General features: G+C 51.6%; 1 protein-coding gene and 1 long non-coding RNA gene across 3 annotated transcripts in view; one reads left to right on the forward strand and one right to left on the reverse strand.

Annotated features, from left to right (window-relative positions):
• Positions 1–447: 447 nt before the first annotated feature.
• Positions 448–2,465, reverse strand: LOC128148918 (uncharacterized). Its single transcript, XR_008237465.1, has 2 exons — positions 2,146–2,465; positions 448–1,619 (listed from the first exon to the last, which is right to left on the reverse strand). It is a non-coding gene; the product is annotated as an uncharacterized LOC128148918 (long non-coding RNA).
• A 2,757-nt stretch (positions 2,466–5,222) lies between these two features.
• The window catches only part of MNT (MAX network transcriptional repressor), a 46,685-nt gene continuing 27,159 nt past the window's right edge, over positions 5,223–24,748 (forward strand). Inside the window, exons 1-2 of one of the 2 annotated variants that reach the window (XM_052803344.1) lie at positions 5,223–5,403; positions 22,893–23,469. In XM_052803344.1, the coding sequence (XP_052659304.1) occupies positions 5,238–5,403; positions 22,893–23,469 (743 nt within the window). In that variant the 5' untranslated portion in view covers positions 5,223–5,237. Of the gene's footprint in view, positions 5,404–7,173; positions 7,379–22,892; positions 23,470–24,748 lie in introns of those variants that run through there. The other variant, XM_052803345.1, reaches the window with a different exon arrangement.

Raw genomic sequence — 24,748 nt, forward strand, 5'->3', positions numbered from 1 at the left:
TTATCAACAATTCCAGAAGCACTTTCTGCAGCTGATAGCAGTCTATTACTGCTACACGGCATTTCCTTCGTCTGTCGTGAACAACAGAAGGTCAGGTTTTCACCCGCTTAGAAATCTGCAAAGCTAATATCAACCGCCTCGCACTTTAGCACAGGCCACGTCGGAAGTTCCAATCCAGACCTGAACGAATGCTCAGATTGCACAAGTTTGCTCAGATTAGCAGCACGCCCCAAAAAGCCAGCACTGAGTGTGAACACAGGGGGCCCAACAAGTATTTCTGAATGCCAGAATGACTTTTCGGTTCAGTTTATCTGAACCAGTCTCTCTGTAGCAATGTATGCCATACGTTGTAGAAGTACTACGAACAGCGATAGGGAGAACGCGGCCAGAAGGAAATGCGCAGTAATGGTGATGGCACTGTCATGCTGCCGCAGGCCCTACAGGTGGTTGCCTGGGTATCTAAGGCTGGTTTGGCAATAATAGAGATTTTACTAATGTACATTGTATTGATGTGATTGACACTAATACATTGTACAGGGCTTTGGTGTCTACAAGAGTGATTGAAAAACGGAGAGTGAAGAAAAACTACCTTTAATGCTTCTGGGCGGGTTTAATATTAATATACCTTACAGTCAGAAACTCAAAACAACTCAGTCTGTTTGGCTTACCCAAAACATTGAAAGACAATTGCATTACAAAATGCGAGTCGTTTTCTGGGAGGAAACACAAGGTAGTTCTGCACAATCAGTTCCTTAAGATAGCAGAGAAAGCTGTAACAAGGCCGAGTGGCTGGAAGCTGAAGACAGGCTTCTTCAAAGGAAAAACTAAGCACCACTTTCTACTGGAGGGTGTAAATAGCCACTGGGACAAGTGGAAGCGCTGACTTCTCCTGCCTGTGGTATTTCCAGATGACAACTAGGTATTTTTCGGAAGATATACCTCAGCACAGTACAAGCTGTCCTTATGTCATGCGGAAGTTACTGGACCAGTATGGAGATTATTGGGTAAGACCAGGAGGAATCTGGAGAGTGTCCAAGACCTTGTGAATCCCGTGTCGGCACTTCCCGGTGCTGCCCGAGGGTGGATGTCGGGCACAGCTGCAGGGAAGAATGGGCAAGTTTTCAGCCATATCGGCAGATCCGTGTGAGACCCATTCATCACATAAGTCCTGCTTAACCACTCTTCATGATTAAATATTTACAATAAGAGTTTATTTGTCATTAAAACCATAAATAAAAGGATTACAAAGTCAGAATGGTTCAGTCGGGAAAGAGCACTAATTATTTTCACCCTTGTGGGTTTTTCTGCATTCAATACTTTAATTTCAAAATGAAAATATTGAGATAAACTCCCGCTTTCATGTGAGTACAGTTGGTGTAATTTCTTATTCAGTGTGAAGCCTGAAAAAGGAGAATAAACACTCATCTAATCATTTATGTTCAGTCATAATTTAGGCCCTGAGCAACAAAGTATTTAAGCAGGCGATAAAACTTTAAGCAGTCAAGTATTCCCACTGACTCCAGAAGGATTATTCAGAGGCCCGAAGTGAAAAGTTCTTTATTCAGAGTAAGGGAAGAGCAGAATTCACATGCGCTGGAAGCCGAGTCATGGTGCCCGAGCTGGGGAGATGGATGATGAGAGTTTATGATCTGGGGCGCAGAACGCAGACCTGAGTCCCTGCACGGCCACCGGCTTGCCGGGGGCGATTCCCTGGCTAACAGGGGTTTTGTATGATCTAGGAAAAGTCGCATCACTTTGTCTAGCACTGCCCCAATGATCCAACCTGATGCAAGTGCGTGTGAGAGTGTGGCACAAAATCAATTACCCGAGTTGCTCATCCAATTCTTATTTGAACATTTATAAATAGTATGAATAGTGAAAATGATTTAACTTTAGAAAGTAATTCAGCTGGGTTTCTAAGGGACATTTAATGAGCTTACCTTACCCAAGGTGCTCTAAACCCAACTATATTTCAAATTAAATACAAATAATTTTGGCTGGGATGTAACTTTTTACCTTGCTAGTAAAAAGCTCCCATTTAGGCATTATTTCTTCTACCAACAGGCACAACTAGGAAGTGATATTCCATAAAAGCTCCTTCCTGATGAGAAAAAAATAGGAAACAGGTAAGTGATGCATGCATACCAGCCATTGCTACATGGTGGGAATGTCCACAACCGGCAGATGAGCAGCTAGGGTCAGGGGTGAGAGCGTCGGACAGAGATGTGGAGACCAGGCTGCTCCCCAGCTGCAGTGCGCAGGCGACGTGGTTTCTCCAGGGCTGTAGCACAAGTTTTCAAGAATATCCTCGCGTCCGCAGTGCAAACACCCAACAGCTGCTCCTTGCCAGCCTCAAACCACCTCCTGCTCCAGGCACCTCCCGCCAGGAAGTGAATGTGAGTAATTTCTGAACTGGGGGGGGAAAGTATTAGTGATGAATATTGCCAGAAAGCTAAACTTACTGATGGTCACGTGATGCCGAAATTCTGAGGAGAAGCTGTTTGCTGCATGGGCGGAAAGGAAATAAGCAGAATAACAGGAAGGAGACTGTCAAGTCTTCAGCAGTATTGCAGTTATTCTTCCAAATTTGCACAGCTGAAGGTTGTTTTTTTTTTAACATCCATCATATTACTAGTATAGAATATGATGTTTAGGATATTTAGGATCACAAGGGTGATCCTTGTGGCATTTTGTGTATAGGTGGCATTGTAAAACAGTGTCATCCCCAAAATGGCAATTTTTCATCTCCTTTGAAATCTTGTCTTTCTTTTGGCGGGGGGGGGGGGGGGAACGGTGGATATAAGGAAAGATAATGGGACCTATAACCACTGTTTGTCTTCCCTGTGCTATCAATATATGAACATCACGATCATAATTATATCTAAATAAATCTAAACCCATTCAAACTTTATATAATGCCGTCAATAACCCTGAAAATAAAGAAATGCATTTTACTGAGTACAGTAAGACTTTGCATTTGTTGTGCTATTCAAAATGCTTAAACGTTTTTGTGGGTTTTTTTTCCACAACCCAGCTTCGTGTTTAAGATATTATCCAAATTCACCGCTGATGGTGTATGGGAGCAATTTCATTCATGCTTAACTCCATTGATTTTAAACTTACTACAGCCAGAATATAGTAGAGATCAATATCTGTACCATCTGAATATCATCCAATATTATCTAAAGGACTGACTAAACAGGAAATAATAAACCGATAAGAAGTTAAAATGCCCTCGGCGTTCCCCCAAAACAGGTAAAAAGACACACCTCTGAACCTATGTATGCTTGTAAAGGAAACAAAAGCTTTAAACGCTCGTCTTGTAAGTTACATCTAATCTTTGGAGAAGATGAAAAAAAACATTAGTCAAAGGATTTGACTGAAAGTTTCAGAACGACAGCTGGAAACTGGAGAGCCCTCCTGTCCCCCCCAGAGAAGGGCTGGACGCGGGCAGCTCCAGAGCTGCCCCTGAGGAATCGGCAGTGCCTCCAGCTGCGCAGCAGAAGCCGCAGGAGCCCTCTCCCCCTGGGAAGGCTGTCCCGTCCTGCTGCCCCTGGGCTCTTGTCAGGAGCAGCCCAGATAAGGAAGAGCAGCGTAAACCCAGAGCAGAGTCCATGAGGCCGGGCGGCCTGAGGGGAAGGACAGCTCTGACTTCAGACCAAGCCGCTCTGCTTCTCGGTGTCCTCAGCCCCCGAAGTCTGTGTTCGGCTGGGTTGTATAGATAGCCCAGCGCCTGCTCTTCGCAAGCGTGGGGGCGTAACGGGGTAGAAATTGGACCTCTTTGTACGTTTAGCACATACGCAAAGTTTTAAAAACTCTCCCTAAGTGTTCACAAAGTTGATCCAAATAATTGAAGTGTTCTGGTTTATTGCTGTCCCTAGTAACAGGGTCAAATGATTCAGCGAAAACCTTCCTTAGTATAATCCTCCAGAGGTAGATGAGTACACAGTTGATGGATTTTGGAGGTGTTCCCAAGCTGCCGCATCGGTTGGGTCCAAAAACTCACAATAAATGAATTTAATCAGGAAACACTGCTCCAATATGAATGCTTAATAGCAATGATTTATACTTTCAGCTGCCAAAGTCAGGAGCTAGCTTAGCAGTCGAGAGCCCACAGAGCTCAAGGTTTCAGAACAAACAACTCTCCTTGGAGATTAAAGTGTTGCAAAACATGTTACCAGACAGGCAGAGGGAAAGTTTTGCCTCCTACTAAAGCAGTTAACCCAGCACAGGACTAAACTATTCAAACGTATGTGAAAATGTTTCTTTTAAAAGCTGTGTTCTAACAAGTATACTCCTTTAGACCACTGGCTGTTGTGTTGTCGATAAGTTCCTCTAATGGTTCATTTTTGTTGTCTTGTTTTTTTTTCTCTCACCTGCTAAAAACCGAGAGTTTGTAGCACTTGCTGGAGTGCAGGTCCAGCAGCGGGTCTCTGAGCTGCGCTGTCAAGCCGCAGGCAGGTACTGTGGCTCTCTGCAAGGGCACAAGGTCTGTGGTTGAGAGGTACTGTTTGTAAAGCAAGTTTGATGGCAGAATAGCGACTCCTTCTTAAAACTGAGGCCATCTAGAAGAACACTCTGTAAACCTGTGTGGTTTGTAGGATTATGCACGGTATGAAAGACAAGAGGGAGGTGGTTGGCTAGAGAATCCGTGGTTTACTGCACGTACACACGTAGACCTGGTCTACAGAACTGCAGCCCACACCATCGACTTAGACCGCAACAAACGTGTGTCCCAGGTGTGGATTTCAACCCTTGTTCCTCTCAGATAGACAGTCGCAGTCACCTTTTTGTTGTTGTTAGCTTGTCGTCTGAATGCCCTGCTTTTTGAAGCGCCACACCTGAAGTCTGATAGCCCCGTAATACGCACAACAGAAATAGCACGAGTTGCAGGCTGTCCTGCCCAGCGCTCTGCTGGTGTTCTTCAGCTTTGGTTTGCAAGGTGCCATTTGATCCTTGGCTCCTCTGCCATGATCGGACGAGCCTGATTTTTGGAGGTCACATATACAAACGTATATGACACATGCAAAATTTATCTAAATATGTCCCCAGGTTACAGAAGGAAGGACTTTGGAAATGTCAGATTGTTTGCCCTGGAGTAGCTTTTACTGAGCTCCTTAAGGGTACGTGCATTGCATGACTTACCTATATTGGTAATCATACTATTTTTTATACGGGCCCCCTGCTGAGTTCAGTACACCGCCCGGACGTCCGCTCTAAAGAATCGGGACTGGGTGATGAAGGGCATTCATGTTGTTAAAACTCTGTCATTTATTGCAGAAGTTGTGAGGAGCGGGTTGAGGCGGTTTGCAGAAAGAGGACAGGTGACTGAAAAGCAGCCGAGAAGCTCCTTGAAGAATGAAGCGCGTCCCTCCATTAGCTACAACCGCCTGGTGGTACCAGGTGAGTAGTTACTTCAGCCTGGCTTTCACAGCCAGTCGTTATCTGCATCTTCCACTCATGAGTGATGACGATATGCTCATTAATGTTGTAAGGTATTCAGATAACACAGAGATGAGTTCATGGCAAAGCCCGGGAGGAAATTACTGCTTCCATCTGCAGAGAAAGATCTGATGAGCCTGCCATAAGTGAGGCCATCAGCCACACGCTGAGCGAGGAGGACGAGGCAACGTCCTGCCCGGCTGGCGCAGGCGGTGTGGAACGGGTGCACCGACAGAAACCAGCCACGAGCTCCACGAACCAGTATGGCCCAGCTCACGAGGGTTTGGTTTTGCCACCTTCAGTGGCCATTCCTCAGTGTAGTTTTTGGTCTGTAAATTCCTGAATTTTTTAAGCAGAATGAAAATTCCCCCGTGAAAATCTTTTCTTTTTCCATCCCCTTCCTTCCATGAGAAGCACTGTTTTTTCTACTCGGTTTCTCTTTCCTTTACTTCAGCATCTTTTCCCAGCCCAAAACACGACGTCAATCAGATGCAGATGCTTAGCACGGAAAATTTCGGTGTGGATAATTAAAGTTTAATTTAGTTTTGCAAGCTACTGAAAAAAGGGCCTGACAAAGGAAAACGTTAGCTAACGTTAACTGTAGGCAGCACTTTCAGCTCCGCCGCGAGGTGCTTCCAAAAGAGTGGGCGCTACATGCGATGACTGTCTGTAGACGCTTTTCCGAAGGCTCCCTCTTTCTTCGCTTTTTGCTCAATAGAAAGGGCTCGGCCTTTCCTTTCCGTGCGGCCACCCCGCCAGGTGCGGGGCAGGGGAGATGGACGCACCCGAGCCCTTCGTCGCCCGTGACCGAGAGCGGCTCGGGAAAGGTTCTGCCAAAGCGGCGCAGCGGACAGAACTTGGAGAAGGGTCTGCTGCCAGGAGAACCGCGCCCAGATCCCAGCCCGCTGGCGATCAACGCTTTCGTTCGCGGGCGGCCGTAGGACTTCAGGTGGGCTCCGGATTTCACGCCGGCGAGCCACGTCCGTCCGTAGGGGACGTGCGCTTCGAAAAAGGTCTTTTATTTTCTCGACTTCAGGGCATTTGGGGGCAAACCCTCCCGCCGGAGGCAGGCGCTACGCGGCGGACGCGCCGCCCGCCCTCCCCGCCGGAGCCCGGCCGGCACCGGCAGAGCGGAACCGGGGAAAGCGAACCCCCTCGCTCCCGGGCCGCCCCCCCCGGGCCCTGCCCGCGTCTCGGCCGGGGCTGAGCCGGCAGCCGCCGGGCCGCCGCCCGGACCCGGGAGCGCCGCGCCTCCGGCAGCTCAGCCGCCCGCGGCGGCGGGTGGGGCGCGGCGCGGCCCCTTTAAGGCGCGCAGCGGCGGCGCGGGGCGCCCATGTGGAGGTGCTCCATGCCTTGTTGTCCTCCGCGCCCATTGGCCCGCGCCGCCGTGACATATTGTAATGGACCGCGAGCGCACTGCGGGGGGAGGGTCGCCCGCAAAACCCGGCGGCCGGACTCCGGCGCCGCCGGCCCGGCCCGGCCCCCGCCGCGCCCGCCGCCAACCCCCGCCCCGGCCCCCCGCGCCCGGCACCCGCCCCGGGGGCGGGCCGGCGGCCGCGGCCGCCCCGCGCCGCCGTCGGGGCCGTCGGGCCGCCCCCGCGGCGAGGCGGTCCGGGGCCGGCCGCCCCGTCCCGTCCCGCCCCGTCCCGTCCGGGCGGCGTCAAGGGGTCCGCGCCGCGTCTTGCCGCCGCCCGCCGCGTAGTAGCGGGGCCGCGCCAGCGCCCGCCTGTTGTGTTTCTGTTGCCGCCCGCCATCTTGTCGCCAGCGCTGCTGCCGTCGGGGCGAGCCGCGGGGCGGCGCGGCGCCTGCGGCCGGGCCCGCGCTACCGGGGAGGCGGCGGCGGCGGCGGCCGGGGCCCGCGCCATGAGCATCGAGACGCTGCTGGAGGCGGCGCGGTTCCTGGAGTGGCAGGCGCAGCAGCAGCAGACCGCACGTGGTAAGGGGCCGGGGCCGCGCCGGGGCCGCCGCCTGACAGCCCGCGGACGGCCGCGGGGACGGCGGCGGGGGCGGCGCCGGCCCGGCCGCGCCGGCAGCTTGTGGCGGGGGGTGGGGGGGGGGGGTAATGTGTGTGTCAGGCCGCGGGCGGGGGCGCGGCCGGTTGCGAGGCGCTGCCGCCGGGGCCCGGCCGGGGGCGGCGGCGGCGGGGGAAGCCCGGGGCGGGCGGCTGCCGCCGCGCGGGGAAGTGACAGGGCGGGGGTGGGGGGAGGTGGAGAAGCGCAAGGCGGCCCCGGCGGGGGCTCCCCGGTCCACCGGAACGCGCCGGGGGGGGGGGGGGGGAGGCGTGTGTGTGTGTACGGGGGGGGGGGGGGGCCCTCCGGCCGCCCCCGCCCCTCCCGCGGGCGCGCCGCCGCCGCGCGCTGCGTGTCCCCGCGCCGGCGGCGGCGGCGGCTGCGGCGGCGGGGCCGGGGGCGGGGCCGCGCCGCGTGACGCGCCCAGGCGCCGCCCGCCACCACGTGCGCGCGGCCCCGCCCCGCCCGCGCGCGCGGGGAGCGGCGCCCGCCCCGGCGGGGAGTCCCGGCCCCGGCCCCGGCCCCGGCCCCGGCCTGCCGGGCGGCCGCCCGACCGACCTCGGCCCCCGGCCCCCGGCCCCCATCCCCGGCGGGGAGTCCCGGCCCCGGCCTCCCTCGCTCCGCCGGGTGTACCCGGCGCGGGGCTGCGGGATCCCCCGCTCGCCCGGGGCGGGCAGCGGCGCCGGGCCGGGGAAGCCCCGCGGCGGCCGCCCGGTTCCACCGATCCGCAGCGTCCGCCCCGGCGCCGTCGGCACCGCCCGCCCGCCCGCCCGCCCTGCCCCTCTCCCCCGCCGGCCCCCGTGCGCGTCGTTGCGGCAGCGGGCGCCGGCCGGCCCTGCCCCGGGCTCCCCGGTTCTCCCGGGGCCCGGCCGTCGCGCAGCGGCGGCCGGGCTCGGCGGTGACGCCGCCTTGCTCATGGCTCCTGGGAAGGATCCCCGCCGGATCGTTCCGTTCCGTTCCGTTCCGTTCGGTCTGCGCGCTGCAAGGGGCGACGGAGCCGTGATGCAGCATTAGCTCAGTGACACGAGCGTGTACCTGCGGCAGGAGCGGGAGGGAGCAGCAGCTCTTTGTGTGTCACTGCCGGGCTGTAGCTGCAAACCCATTGTTTCAGTGATGAGTCATGCAGGAGATAGTAGATGTTATGAAGCAAGACAGCTCGGAGACGTGCAGGGGCAAGAGGCTTCCTGAATAAGAATCAAAAAACGTGGATTTACGGACTACGGGGGTCCTCTTCTCCCAGCCCAGCCGAGGCGGGAGCTGCCCCCGCAGCCCCGAGCAGGGTGGGTGACGGAGCCCCGTACGCCTCTGTTAAGCCCCTGACAATTTCATCGCCTTTCTCCTCAGGCGTGCTCCGTGGCTGTTGGTATCCGCAGCTCTGTGGCTCACAGATGGTGGCTGTGCTCTGGGTATAGCAGAGGTTAAACCTTGGAGAACTGGTATTAAGCAGGGCCGTTTATTATATCTTCTGCTGCTGGAAAAGATTTTAATTATTATCCAGCTACCCCACACCACGAGAGCGTTTTGTAAACGGATGCGACAAGTGAGGGTCTGGGACACGTAGGAAGAAGTGTCGATTGCGAGGCAGGAGGGGCAGAAGTGACCTAGCTGCGTGGAGTTCAGTGGCCTCTGAAGGCAGAAATTGTTTCCAAGTGGGGCGTGGGCAAGGCAATGCACCAGGAAAAAGAAATCGGGTGGGCTTTCTAGTTGCAAGGAGCAGCACGCGAGGATGTGTGGAGATGCTGTTTTATACCAAAGCCCGCTCCAGGCAGGAGCTGCCTGGGTGAGTTTGCACAGCACCCAGCACAGCGCTCCCTCGGTTGTGACCGGGTGCTTTGTGTTCTGCTGTGACACACACAGTTACCATTTCTGCTGCAACAGACATGTCAGGGCCGAACTGGCTGGTGGAGCAGCAGCGTCAGTGCAAACGTGGCTACTTCAGGGAAGTCGTGAGCACCAGGAAGATGTGTGGCATGAGAGGGAGGAGCCCGTCGCCAGAACTTTGGGTAACAGGAAGATGTCAGGAGAGAGCACAAGCAGAGAAATAGCTGGGAAAGACTGTTGGGGCAACAATAAAGAGTTCTAGATTGGCTTCCTTCCCTCGCCGCCTTCTTCCTCTCCTCCCCCTTCAAATGTGTGTTCAGAGAAGCTTTACGGTCTGCGTTACACCCACAGTTACACTGCGTAACTCTAGGGGTGCAGCCTGGCCTGAAAATCCATCCAGTTTGGGAACAACGTTAAAAATGTAAAATAAAACTGATTTAAGGCTGCTGGGTCGAAAGCTGACGGAGGTGCTGCAGAGTGCTTGGCCTCGGGCAGGAGAGCAGGACGGGAACCTGCTCGGGAATCCCTGCTAACGCGACGGTGAGCGTGGTCTGTGGTCATTCCTTGTGGGTCTGCCCAGCTGGTGTCCAGGCTTTCCCGCCAACGAGGTGGTAAAATACTGTAAATATCTAAGCCGTTGCTTTTTTCAAACCTGGGAATAAAGGAGGAAAAAGTCTTCCATTCACGCAGATGTTCATCACCCTGTCTTTATGAGGAAGAAAACAGATAGAAGGAGAAACCAGAAAGGTTTTAGAGAGAGGAGAGCAGAATGGCTTTGGCAGGGAAGAGGGTTAAGGTACGGCCGGTCCCCTTCGCGGGGATTCCCGGCGACGTGGAGCGCTGCAGTACTTGCACATGAAAACGCAGTGTGTGAGGCATAGCTGCTCGTTCTGCCTGCCTGGAGAGCGCCGTGGCCACTTCCCAGCTGGACGGAGGTGGTGGAGGACTGTCTCTGTGTGTGCTTTGTGACTGAGAAGGAGAGCTTTCTGAAAAGAAGAGATGAAGAAGGATTCCCTGAAAGCATACAGCAGTTGGATCTTCACATGCTCCTTGGACTTGCTGGGAGCTCAGGCCAGCAGCTCTTGTCACTGCTTTGTACTTCTTTTTGTGGTTGATAGTTACTGGGGTGCAGGCTGAATAATCTCAAGCTTTGGGGAGTAGTGCAGGGTACAGCTGCTGGGAGAGCTCCGTGGACTAACCTGACATGAAATCATGTCCTTCAGGGAGGAAAGTGGTGTCTGCAAAGCTGTGAGAACGACATCTAACCCAGCATCTACCCTCTCCTTCCACGTAGCGCACAGTGCTACGTGTGACACCGGAGACCCCCGAAGCGCTAGGAGAAGGCCAGTGGTGCAGGCAGGGGGGTGCTGTCCCCGGGCACCTGCGTGCTGCCTCATGCCATGCATGCTGCATTTTGCAGGTCTGCAAATAAAGCAGCACTCGACTTTGGAGTCAGGTCCTGCTGTGTTCATCGAGGTGCTGGTTTTCACGACCGCACACGTGGCGTCCAGGCGCTTTCAAACCTGATACAAGTGCCACAGAATGTCCCATTTCCCTGGCCGTGACCGCTGCCTGTGCTCCGGTCTGTTTCGTTTTCTGGCAGGTACGTGTGTGGCTTTTCCTGCTCCTTCAGCCTCTTCCACCAGTGGAAAATTAAACCACGTAGGCTTTGCATTTCTTAATTTATAAGCAGAGCAAGTCTTGTTCTGTGCCTTCAGCTCTCTGAGGGCCATTTATTGCTTTGGTCGGTTGTTTGCGACACACTGTTTGGGTTTGCCTGCGTGGCTGGGCTGAAGTCCTGCCACGGGCCACTCTGACCCACTGCAGGGAAACCCAGGCGGCTTTTAACGTGGAGCCCGCCCTGCCGTCAGCCTGTACGCAGCAGTGTCACTTGTGTCCCTAGGTAATCAAGGACTGCCTACAATATGGTTCAGACTGTGTTTACAAGATGTTTACCCAAAAGCCTGTTGAATATTACATATTATATGTATTAATATTTCAGAGAACATCGTTTCAAATTGCTGAAAAAAGTAGAGTCTAAATACATCAGCTTGAGATGTACTCGTAAGAGTAACAGCTTGATAGAGTACAGCGACGTGGTACAGTTGTGATTGGGACCTCAGCGGCGAAAAAGACTTCAGTGCTGTGGGGATCCTTGAGTTGTGCCGTTCGTTATTAAAGCTGAGTTCAGACTTTGCTGAAACGCTTCCTGGATTTGAAGGACGCAGCACAAGTGATTGGTTTGTTGTCTCCCAAGTAAACTGGGAGCAAATGAAATGCAAGTAACAGACTAAGTTAGAGGAAATTGTATGCTTATTAATTAAACAACTACCCAGACACATCTACTAATTTTTACATCTATAGAATCCTCACTCTTGATGACGCTTCCACAACATAAGCATTTCTGCTACTGACTGAGTTAAAATAGTGTTTTTGGAGGTTCTTCTGCCTATGTGCTCGTTGCACATCCCAGTTTGATCCTGAATATGCTTGGTTTTGCTGCATGCTTTGTGCTGGGCTTGTATGACTCGTAAATAGTTTCTTACAAACGTGTATGACGGATTTATGTAGATATGCAGCGATGTAACGAAAATGAAACTTCAGTGGTTTGGCTCGTCATCTGTATTCTTGTTTATAGGCTCAGCAGACCCGTTCTCCTACATGATGACAAATGTTATGTAAATGAAGATACTAGTAATAATGTTACTTGGATCTCATTAATTTGTGGGGGAAAAAAACAACGGATTTGGGGGCGGTGAGGAGGATAGTTGATGCTATGCATTTCTTCTTATAATGTTAATGCCGTGGGAATGCAAACAATAACAGACACGCCCTGAACGTACACCATGTTGGCCACATACTTCAGCGTTTCTGATTGTTTTGGGAGTCAGGGTTTTGAAGCACTCTTGTCTCATCCACATCTGCACTTTCATGCTTCATAATGTTGCTGCTGCTAAACCTTTTTCTGTAAGCAAGTGGCTCACATGCACATAAATGCATATGTTTGCACATACACAAACCCACAAACTGAGATCCTTTTTCTGTCTGTTACTTGCAAACTCCAGAGACATTTGACTTGAATTAGAGGGTGGCTGATTTCTTTGAATTTAGGTTAATCCAAGAATGTTTCATGATCTAAGAAAACAAATCTATTTATAATTGCAAGTAATGAATATTTGTTTTCTTAGGGTTTTTCCCATAGATACTCATCTACGACCCACTTGGCTTGCGCGCTCTGCTTTGCTTGATGCTGCTCAATTATGTTTATTGCCTATCATTTTTTTGAACATTGCCAGCAAGGGTGGTGACCGAACAGTAAGCATAGTTCTGGTCTTTTCCCATCTCATCTAACTGCCATTTTGGCACACATCTTAATTGCATGGGATTGATAACAAGATGTGTGGTGACCAGAAAGATTTCCTTTGTCCGTAGTGCCACCCACCTTGTGCTGATGTGTGAGGAAGAGGACCAGCTCACACCCAGCATCCATGTTTCGGCAACGGCTTGGTGCTGCACTCAGTGTGGTCCTCCTCTGGTGTCTCTCAACGGGTCTCATGAGTATGATGTTGAGACACATCTCCAGAAAACCCGTAGGGCTTTTAGGCCACAGCTGGCTTTTGTCTGGCCAGCTTGGGAGGCACGCAGGTCCTGAGCACCTCTGGGCGCCTGTGGCCATGTCTTCAGTCATCGCTGGTGTGCTGCAGGCGGCACATCCACCTGGATTTCTTCCAGGAGAAGTTAAAGCACCTCCCGACAAAGAGTGCAGTGTTTATCTTTTTCCAAAGGCTTCCAGGTACACCAGAGCTATGCTGCAGCTCTGCAGGACGCCAGTGCCACCAGGGCAGGTAGAAATAGCTTTGCTAGACATGAACGCAAGCTTCACTTTCTGGAGTCTGCATAGGTCTGCCGAAACCACAAAATAAGCTTGACAGCAGGCTGGCTTCTGGAAAATAATTGCCTCATGTAATCCTAACCTGTCTTGTTACTCAAGTGCTAGACTAGCTGTTGTGCTCACCTTCTCCTTTTTTTTTTTTTTCCCTTTTTTTACTTTATGAGGAGTTCAAACCTGGTGTAGGCAATCAGGCCTGGTGGTGGAGGGTAAGGGAGTCACACTGGCTGCAGCAGAGGACCCCTTCCAAATCTGATGTTGTCTGCACAATTCATCTCTCCTGATGCACTAAAGTAACTTTTTTATCTCATTGTTTTGGGAGGCAGCACTGCATCGTGGGCCAACAGCAGGGCTGGAAGTTGGGGCACACCAGTTGAATTTTGTCTATAAAATGCTGAACTCCCCGAAACCTGACAAAGCTATATAAACATCAAAACTTTTTTTTTCCTTTTTAAATTGAAGAGAGCTCCGATCCTCTAGTGGTATCTTGTGGCAGAGAGTCCCACAGTGTAATCATATTCGATATGTGAAAGGGTTTCTTTGTTTTTAACTTGTTGCTTTTGAGGTATTTGAGATATCTAGTGCTGGGGAGCGTGCTGGCTGCCCACCCTGCATGCTGGTTTGGGGGCTCCAGTTCAGGGCAGAGCCACACGTGCAGCTGCAGTCTGAGGGAAGAAGTAAAACTGCACGTAAGTTGTCCTTCATTTCCCATCTTCATCCCCTCTTGTCTTCTCTACGCATACAGGCGTCTGGGTATGCTTAGAAAGGGAATGACAATGCAAGTACAAAATACAGCATACAAAGTTTGCAGGCCTTCCTTGCCGAAAAGACCCCAAACTTCCCTTCCATTGGCTGATAAATTGTTTCACCAAGGGACATCAAAGCATTTTATAGTCCTTAGTTGAATTTTGCAGCACTTCTGAAAGGTCCCAGGTGGAAGAACTGAGGTGCCTTACCTAAAGCTGTGCCTTGGTAAGGCAAGAAGTAAAGTTGAGCTTTCTGGTTCCCCATCTCCTGTCTAGCTGGATGTGGAGTTTGGAGTGTAGAAAGCCCCAAGACTCGCTGAACATCACAACATCTCCTGACTGAAAGCTGCCTGTGTTACATTGCAGAGGATGAGATAGGGATGAATAAGGAGTGTTTCGTACTGAAATCAGGTCTGTCTTATTGCAGATGGTACAATTCACTCTACTTGCTAGGTAAAGATTCCCTTGGGCGTTCCCTATCTGTCCTTCGGCCTCTGATCTTTGTCATAGCAGTACCTGATAAAGTAAGTCGTTTCCTCTGTGTTTCTATGCTCAGGGTTGTATGTAGAAGAAAATTTGGTCACGTTCTGGATTCTGTTTCCTTCATATACCCATTTAGCTTGTTAGAAGTGCATCCTTGCTCATGAAGTCTCCAGACCAATCTCTTGAGTATGTGTGCATCTCAGAAGACACCAGGTTTTCCCACTGCAGCACAAAATGCTCCCTGGTTCAGGATCCTGGCAGGATCTTGCTAATGCGGACATGCTGTAGTTTTAGGCATGATGTGGATCAAGCTCTTGTCCATTTGCAGGAAGCTGAGCGAACAGAGACAATACCAAGTATTTTTGATGAGGAATGCACCTTTAGTGCATGCCTGGACCATTGGCAGATGATGCTGTAGGTTCAAGGTTTTTGTTGTGAAGGTGGGCGGAATTGCAGTGATGCTGTATTGTGTGCTGGAGGAGGATGTGGCCTGCTCCCAGAACCTGCTCTTCCTCTCGGGGTGCTGGCACACTGACTCCATGAGTTAGATGTTAACTTTGGGAAGAGCCCTGCTGTATGTCTGAGAGCAATGTCTGCGTGAATTCAGAGATGGCAGGGATAACATCCCTGGTGCGGCCAATTCCGGTGATCAAGGAAAGCTTCCAACTCCTGTGCATGTGTATTTTGCTATGATGGGCAGATACCCTTGGATTCTTACGTCCTTTCCTTTTTCAAGTATGGAGATAAGATTCTGAAGGGTAATCTGCACATTTCCATTCATTTCCTTGAGAAGAGAGCTGACTAGTGTGAGCAGCCTGGGAAAACAACCCCTGGCACAGTGCTGGGATGAAGGTGCAGCAGCGGGCTGTTGTTCTTGTCACGGGGATCGAGGAATGTTAGGTGAACTGGTGTTGAGCAAATACACTTACCTAACAGACTGGTAATTAACCAATAGATCCGGTTTTGCCATGACTCAGCGTGTGATATGGAGTCATTTAACCTGTCTTTGCTTCAGTTTCTAGCGCGTGTAAAATACAAGCAGTGTGTTGTCTGACTTACAGAAGTTTGCAGACCACTTGCATGCTGAGGATCTGAGACCTGCTTGTGAGTGTTGAAGTGGGGTCTTGGAGTCTCTTCTGTGGGCACGTCAAGAGTCTGGGCTTTTTGTTTTGTTTTAAGAGTACATAGTTTGTTTATAATACAGCTTATTAAGTCAGCTCATGTTTACCATTCTTTCCTGACCAGTACATTCAAAGCACGTCATCGTTCGCTGTGTTTCTGCAGACTTCGGTGTGCCACACTGTCCCAGGGCCAGAAGGGGAGACAGCGATTTCCTCCTGTGTGTTGGAGCAGGTGGGGTTGGATCCTGCCGGTCGCCAGTGCCGCTTTTTGCCCTGGGCTGCGACACAGAAGCTGTTCAACTTGCAAATAATGGCTTATCAGAACACATGACTTTGTCTCCTTATTTCTTAAAAATGCCAAAGCCCAATGGAAAAGCATTGAGACAGCATCTCATATAGAAACGGCTCAGCTGGTCATCTGCCCAGGTGAAGCTCCTCAGATGATGGAGCAGAGTCAGTAGTCGATTGTGCGGTGTTGGTGGCCACTCCGCCTGTCAGAGCCAGTGCTTTTCTGCACTTTATCCTGAATTCTGCAGAAAGGTACAACAGGAGTTTTACATCAGTCCAGCCTGCCAGCTTTGGTGCTGCAGCAGAGACGGCATGCGACGTGCTCGGCACCTTTGCGGCTTGAAGGCACTGGGGTGGTCTGTGTGTATATAAGGCTGTCTATGATGTTTTTTTTTTTTTTTAGCAGTCTTGATCTGTTTTCTTTTCCTTTGTAGTACTGCTAAATCCTGGCCCTTTATTTCTTTCTTCTGTCCACTAAGAGTCACTTGTAACTAAAATGCAGCTAAAATGACTATCTGGAGCTGATTCAGGGTTTCAGTAAGCACTGGAATAGCAAATTAAAGCACAATGTAAATTATCCGTAGAGGTTTGAGAAGTTGTTGTTTTGAGAAGCGTCTGCCAGGTATTGTTTAGTTATGGTCGATTCTTCTTTGGGGCTTGGCAGATGAACGACAAGATTTCTTGAGGGTCTTTCCAACCTTCCTTTCTGTGTTCCAGGAGCTGCGATGGTTTTGTTGAAAGGAAATACTCACTTCATTGTAAGCCATCTGTCTCCATAAAGTAGGAATAAAGCATGTCTGCTCCCTAGATTGTATCAGGCAAGAGGATCACCTTGTCATTTCTCTAATTTATTTCAGGTTTGGATACTGAGGTCACTGATTTCTAAGAGTTACAGATAAGCCCATCATGCTGAAACCACTAATGGTCTGTATTGGTTGGTGCTAAGGAGGGATAGTTTATGTGAAGGCTGATTTTCCTTTGCTTTTACAGATATGGCATAAATCTGTCATCATCTTCTGGCTGAGAAAATGGAGATTTGAATATTTTTGTTGTTAATAGTGAATGGTGAAATCGTCTACAGATAAGGTATGAAGAGTGTGTGGTGTGCCGGTGTAGTGAGGATAGCTCAGCAGAGAGAGTATCAAGGTAGGAGCTAGGGTCTCTAAAACCCTGAAACTGAAATCCCAGGAGGGCTGGCTTATCTCTCACTCCTCTGGAGTGTATTATGAGCTTCTGATTTCTAATCATGAAGCATTTCAGTATCCTTTATGAATAGCATGCTTTTAAAATACGGTTTAGTCTTTCTTTAAGAAGACAATGTGGCCCAGTCTGTGTGAATAGGAAGGAAAATGGGACGTTTTGGTAGCAGGCTGAAATCTGAACACAGAACCTAGATGAGCAGCAGCAGGAAGGGAGCGAGAGGTCTTATTGAAGAGTTGTCCGGTGCCTTGCAATGAGCTCTTGACCATGGTCTCACCAGTGAGGGCCTGCTGCAGCCCCGGGCACAGCCGGGAGCCCGGGGGGTTTCGGGGAGAAGTGCTGTGTCTCAGGGCTGCCACGTTACTGATGGAGAAGCAGCGGTGGAGAGGGATGGACGCCAAACAAAGTGGTTTTAGCAAAGATGGGGGAGAAAAGTTGGGCTTCTGTTGTGCTGTTGTCAACCAAAATTCAGAGGGGCTCAGAGAAAGGGGTCACAATTTCAAAGGGGTCTCAGTTCTCCAGCTTGTTTCTAGGCACTTGAAAGCGCCAGCGGCTGTTTGCTGGCGTAGCCTCTTGTGTCAGCAGCCTTAGTTATGAGTCAGAGTTTGCCTGGCTCAGGCTGAGCATTACTGGTCTCCAGTACTGCTGACTCTGTTCTTATCTTCCCTTTCCTGGTTCTCCCCTCTGGAGTCTGGGATCTGTAGAAACAGAAACCAGCCTTCAGGCTGCAGCCTGCCCTTCCTCTCTAGCGTGGGGGTCCCCCTCCTCGAGCATGGCCGGGCCAGCCTCTGAGATGGAAAAAATCTGGAGAGTCTTTCTGTCCCCAGCACTTTCCTGGTATGAACGAGGAGTGACTCCTGTGGATGACGCTGCTGTAGAACCGGTGTGAGTGAAATCCAGGGCCCTCTTCTCCAGGTCTGTAGCGGTTCATGGTGTGCAGTATAAGCTCCCAGAAGGATTGAATGATTCAGAGAAACGCTTCAGACTATTCTGAAAATTACACCACAGAACTGCCAATGCCTAACTGTTTGTGGAGTTAAGTAATATTCTCTCTCTGTACTGGGGAGGGACCTTTAAGCGTAACTAGAGGTAAGATGCTTGATTATGCAAAGGCACATGCCGTTCATGAATTCTGAGTAGTGTTAGTGTCCCTAGTAAAAAATAGAAGCATTAAAAAGGCACTGAAATTCTGTAAAGGCATGCTCACGCAGTGCTCTTGCAGCACGACTTAAGCAGGAGGCTCGGTGACGTACCCTGGCCGCTGCCGGGCCGCGCTGCCGGCGCGGGAGGCACGTGCGGTTCTGCCTGCGCGGCTGCTCCCTTTGCTGGCAGCACTTGCTCTTACAGATGGGTGGCATTTCCAGGGCAGGCAAAAGGGAGGAGATAAATTTAAACCCGGCAGATTATTAGGTAACAAAGTTAAAGCGTGCCTGGCACCGTGTATTCCTGGACCATCAGGGCCCTAGAATAGCACCAGTCCACTGGTCAGGAATGCTGACCCTGTTTCTGTGTCCTCCTGTGGCAAGATTTGCTGTTCCGTCCTGTTGCTGCTGGCGTTGCTGTTGTCCTCCTTTACGGTGTACCGCCTCGGGGGCTCGGCCGGGAAGCTGAGGTCCCCCGCTCTCGTGACGTGGGCAGGGTGAGGTTCCCTTGGTTGTGGTTCAGACCCCATGGTCTGGGGGGGGGGGGTCTCCCTTGTTTTTTTCAGTCCTCTGTCCTTTTGATGAAAGTGTCAAGAACGAGTGGAAATTACATGTAATTTCGGTGTGCATCTGCCGGTTCAGCTGTCCCTCTGAGCCCCAGAAAATGCCCTAAGTCTCTTGTGCTTTCTACATACTGGGCTTGCAGAAGCTCCTGTACCAAGTGCAGTGCATGTGAAAGAATGAGCCATGTGTGTGCCTGAGCACACGGCGCACTGGTTACCGTTCATTGTTTTTATCTGTATCTGTGAAGGAGAGTGGGTAAACTTATTTCACACGGAAAAACAAAGAGCTCTGGGGGCTTTTTTAAAGCGTGTCTTTAGTTTGTTTGCAAGGTGCGAGTACAAAGTGAGCAGGAGACAGAGATCTTCATAGCTGGGTGGAAGTGTTTCTGTCCTGAGGCGGTGTGTGTGTGTTAGGAAGAGCTGGCTTAGAGACCCTTCAGTCCTCTCACTGGCAGGAGGGGTCGATAGCATGGTTCCCTTTTGCCTGTGGACGAGTCGGATGCAGAGGACGGCGGCTCACTGGTGTCAGATTTTGGCTAAAAAAACAATCCTTGAAATAAACTCTTTAGCTCGAGGGAGCTCAAGATTTGCAACACCAAAGGCCTTGTTGGCAGCCTGTCAGCAGCCTGAGGGCTGCACCTGCTTCGCAGAGACATTTACATAAATATTTCTGATCAGTAGTGCACGCTTGTAACCTTGCTTTCCTGTACTCTCGGCTTCCCCAATGAATGAGAATTACTCACTGTAGGAATTTCACTGCTGACTCCTGGTCGTGCACTGGAAGGCATTGCCATCAGTGCAGACCTCAGCTGCAGGTCTGTCTCCTTCCTAGATCCTCTCCGCTGTCATGACGTTAGTGCCAGAAGCCAGTGCAGGAGTGAATTCAGCATGGGCGGGTTCTGCTGTCCTCGTCGGACCTCGAGCAGTGCCAGGAGCTTCCACTGACTTCTTTGCTGCTGCCCTCCTGTCCAGCACGGTGCAGTTTTACGTCTGGGTGGAAGTTGTGCGGTCTTCCGTCGGCGTGTGCCTGGCAGGGGCTGGTGCCGGGTCGGCCCCCGGGACACCCTCCCTCTCCCAGGGGCCAGCTACCTGTGCCGCCCCGGCGCTGGCTGGCTGCGTGGCCAAACATGCACGTAGAAAACACGATTAGTCAGCAGGTCACCGGGGTTGAATTTCCTCGTGCGTCCTGTGCCGGGGCCATCGCGTTGGCTCTGGCTGCAAACCAAGCAGCAAAGTAGAGCAAAAGAATTGCAGACAAAGGGCTTTTATTAGTTATTAATGTTGTTCAGCTGAACCAGACTGAAATCATCGGTAGCTAAGATTTATGTTGTTTACATCGGGGGATTCTTGCTGGAGTTTTTGCCATCCTGCCCTGCTTTACTTCTTTCTTTAAGGAAATGTTGATAATTACCCTGAAATATTTTGAGAAAATAACAGAGAAATACTGCATTCAGACTCTGAGCTTCTTGTTTAAACAACCTCACATTTTGGAGTCAGTCAGATCTTGAGCCCACTTACCCTACTCCTTGGTGCTGCAAGGATCTGAATTCAAATTTTGGATCTGAGTTTTGGGCAACCATGGGAAAAGTACTCTTTGGATGTGAAATCCTTCCAGATCACTGAATTTCACACGGTGCCTTTCCAAGTGCTGCAGGGTCAGAGCCTGGAGGTGCAGCCCTGGTGCTGGAGCTCGATCCAGGTGTTGCTTTCTCCTCGTGTAGGTGCTGGGCAGTATTTACCCTGTCAGCTGGGTGCTTGACCTCATTCCTGCTCTCATGAGGTGTGCGTGTTCAGGCTGTTGCTGCAGCTGAGTGTTGAACTAGGGCTGCTAAGGTTTGTAAGGTTTCAAGTTCCCCTCTCCGGCAACAGGTACGGTGCTGGGCTGCCTTCCCTGAAGCTCATGCCGCGTGTTTCTTCGGGGACTCCTTGCTGGCCTCCTCCGCCCGGGGGTCTCGGATGCTCTGCTGCAGGCCTGATGTGGCTCTGGATGGAGTTGTTCTGGAAACCTGTGAGCAGAGTTGGGCCAAAGTGCTTTAATGAAGGTTGGAGGAAATATGATGTATGCTGTAGAAATCCCGGGCTGGAGGGAACTTCAGGAAATCACGTCGTCTGTGAATCAGGGACAGTGACACTGTGCAGTCACATGTACCAAAGGTCATTCAGAATCGGGAATAAAAGTTTTGTTCCCTTTATAGCTCTCTCTTGCTCTTGCACTACACCCCTCAAAATCAAAAGCTGGGTGAGAAAGTACCCAAGCAGCTCCATGGCTGGTGAGGTTGCCTTACCAGAGAGGCCCTTTTCCCCTTATTCCACTTGTTGTATTTAATATAGCTTCTTCTTGAACATAACTGGGGGGTTGAGCGTAACCTGGTAATTCCAGGTTGCAGTATACATGCTTTTCTACCAAATTCCCTAAATACACACTCTGACTACAGTGTTTAGGTCAAGCCCAAGCTTGTCCTTTGGACAGGCTCTTTTGGGATGTTTATTGGAGCTTCCTCTGAATTACCTGATACTGTCCACTATATAAGACAGGATACAGGACTGTATGCATCACTGCACTGATCCCTTGCTTGATGAAGTTAAGAGTTTATTTTCCAAATATTTGTATATTACTATGAAGAAGTCATAGCTGGAAGCATGCTGTTGGTGCAGGATTTGTTGTTTCAGCTCCTTGGAGGCTGTTAGGAACAGGATCCACTGAGCTTCGTGGACAGCGAGTTTGGAGGTATTTGATTAAGGCTGTGAGATGTCTAGATGCCAGGGCCACTGGCGCCACAGGACTTACATAAATAAATTTCATTTGTGCCATGTTCACACAATTAAAGCTGGAGACCTGGATCGCATTTAATGAGGTTTATTTTGCTAGTCGGGCCACACAGATTTCATTTACTTTGTCTAGTGTTCTAAAAACATACAGAAACGTATGCACATCAAAGCTAAATTTAAGAGCTTGAATAAAATCCACAGCAGTAAAGAAGTGCCCTGTCAGGTTTGTATCGTTGTACGGCCCATTGAGCTAAGATTTACACTTGATAGTGTAAAATACAGGGTATTTTAACCAAAGAAGCCTGCCCTGCCCTGCACGGGTGGTTGGTTACGATCAGCTGCAGTCCTGCGGCTGCTGTTTATCTCTCGGCCGTTGGGTGTCCTGGGTCAGCGCTGGGAGAACTGGGAGCAGGGGATGCCTGGCTCATGAGGTTTCCCTGTCTCCTGCACACTGGCTGTAGTTTAGGAGGCGATCCTGAAATGCACAGGTTTTTCCTTGGGATGCTGTTAGTTGATTGATGCTGTTCTCTGGGTTTGTCCTTACCTCCCTGGACGTGAACGTCGGTGTTGCCCTGGGGCTGTCGCAGGGCCAGGGCGGGCTCCTTGTTAAAATGCTCAGTAGCTCTTTGCCAATTTAAAAATAGAAAAGGAAGAATTGAAAATGTTTTGTTGTGGATTGGTTTCTCCTGCTATACAATAGAGCGCAGTGATGTGTTCGCATACGGACACAAGCAGGGAGGGCTTTGGGAAGGTGTTGCAGAAGTAAGCATCCCTCGAGGTGCTGAGTCCATCCCTGCGGGCTTGCGCAAGGGCAAGCGGGGACTGATCCTGCACCTACGCCGGATCCCTCCGAGGAGCGGGCACGGGCTCCTGGCCGGGTCCTGCCACAGCTCTCAAAAGTCCGTTAACCTTGTTCGGCTCAGTAATGTTTGCCCTTGGCAGGAGGGCCTTCCTATTAGTGGGTTTGGACCTTGGGAGCGGGAGGTGACTGGATCAGGCCGTTTCTCTCCACGCGGTGCTGGGACGGGGGAGAAGGAGGTCGGTCGGGCGATGTCTTGCTTTTCATCTGCTGCTGCGATCGTGGCGTCCCTGGAGACGTTGGGGTTGGCGCAAACGGCAGAGGAGCCAGGCGTTGCCTCGGCAGCTTGGTCTCCGGGGCTGAACGTGGGGACGGTACGTGGTTCATATTTAAGTGGCCTGGCGCTGGAGCGAAGGGCAATGGGCGGAAGGTGCAGCACGGCTGGGACACGGGCTGGATCTCCGGGGGCGCGGGTCCTGCCACCGGCTGGGCTGCGTTACCCTCAAGGTCTCCGCTGCCCTCTCGGAAACGCAGGCGGTTCGTCGCGAGCCTGGCTGGAGGCCTGCGGATGGGGAAGGTCCGGGAAGTGCCATTAATCCCTGTCGGTGTTTCTCTTTCAGAGGAGAATGAGAAGCACGAGAAGCTCCGCCTGGAGAGGGAGCAGGAGCAGAAGAAGGCCGGCAAGGCCAGCGCGCCGCGGGCGAACAGTGCCGTTCCCCCAGAGGAGCCCCGGAGCGAACTGCTGGTGCCCATCTCCCCCCCGGCCCCGGTCCCCCCACCGCCCCCGCCCCTGGCAGCCCCCATCTCAGTCATTCCCATCCCCGTTGTCACCAGCCCCCCCCAGCAAGCAGCCCAGACCGCCCTGTCCCCGCCGCTTGTACAACGCCACCAGCCCCTCGTAAGCACTCCCAGTGTCAATAAGGAACCATCTTCGGTCGCGCCCGTCATCCAGAGGCCGCCGGGCCCGCTTCTGCCAGATGGGAAAGCTGCTACACCCCCGTCGGGCAGCCCGAAGCAGCTCCAGCATTACGCGGCGCCGGTCCTGGCCATCTCCCAGCACCACGTTGTTCAGCAGCCCATCCAGCCCCAGCCTCACCAGCCCCTGCAGCACCCGGGAGCGGCCCCGCAGCTCGGTGCTCTGAAGCTGGCTCCGGCAGAAGACACGAAACCAAATGAGCAGAAGAAGAGACCTGGAGGGTGAGTGCGCCTTGTGCGTGGAGGCTTCTGAGAGGGACCAGACAAAAATGGTACCGAAAGCTGCATTGACCTGGAGCAGCTACTGCTGTTGCAAAGAGTTGTTGGATCAGAAATACCAAGATCCGTGGATGTTTGGATGTCTGTTTGGTTTTTTGATAGCAGGGTTTCTTAGCTTGATGGTTTTTATTTTTCCTCCCTGACTACACACTGTAGGATTCTGTACAAGGTTTTCTTTTTCCAAGCCAGAACTGTATTAGGAAGCAAGTCCCAGCACTGCCTGTCTGATCTCAGGTGGCATCCGGTATTATGTTTGGCAAAAGATCTCTGCTTATACTGGTTGGGGAAATCGTGCAGCAATGCTGCTTGCAGGAACTTTGTTGAAAACTGGGATGTGATCTGGGAGGTTTTATTTCCCGGGACAGAGATCACCTTAGTTGCTGTTTCAATTTCTTAGTGCTGTAAGTGCTAAGGGCCTCCTGCTTGTTCAAAACTCCTGCAGCTGGAAGGGACTGAAGGCTGTTTGATCTGTCCTCACCCTTGGACAGGACTTGTGACTCTGATGTTGCTCCAGGTTAGTGTTTGTCTAACTTGTTCTTAAGGACTTTGGCTGGTAGAGACCGTCTTCTCCTTAGGCGGTCGTTTCCAGACCACAGTATCCTAATACGTAGTCTGGTATTATTTCTTGTGGACTGGGAGAACAAATCGTTCCCTTCTTTGCAGCAAGCTTTTACCTTGGCCCCTCGGTCTTCCTTCCTGCAGGATAAATGACCTGGATCTGTTCAGTCTTTCCTCCTGGGCCATGTTGTCTAGACCTCTGACCATTCTCCCGACTGCCTGCATCTGGTAGATAACTCTTTGCAGTGGTGTTTAAAATGGTACGCTAAACCCACCGAGGCTGGACAGAAAGTCACTTTGTGCGTCTTGTGTGTTCAGTGCAATAAAGCAAATGTACCCCTGGTTTAGGGTGGGGGTGGGGATCTGGTCAGGAGTTCAGAGGAGACGCTGCCAGACAAAATGCCAGCTGGAGTCCCCCTCTTGCTGTGCAGCGTAGCAGCGGCAGCCTTGTCCCACTCCAGTATGGCTCAGGCTGCCGTGCTGAGATAGACCCAGCAGAGCTGGAGGCCTTCCTAGTCGCTGCAGTCCACCCAGCCGAAACAAGTGCCAGCAGAAGAGACAGACAAAAGGCAATCCTTTCTGGGCTAGTGACCTGCTTGGGAGAAACATTTTGGCCAGGTCAGCATCTAGCCTTCCCTTTTGCTCCCTCCTCGATGGAGCTCAG

Source organism: Harpia harpyja, chromosome 12 (genome assembly GCF_026419915.1).
Source record: "Harpia harpyja isolate bHarHar1 chromosome 12, bHarHar1 primary haplotype, whole genome shotgun sequence".
Lineage (NCBI taxonomy): Eukaryota > Metazoa > Chordata > Aves > Accipitriformes > Accipitridae > Harpia > Harpia harpyja.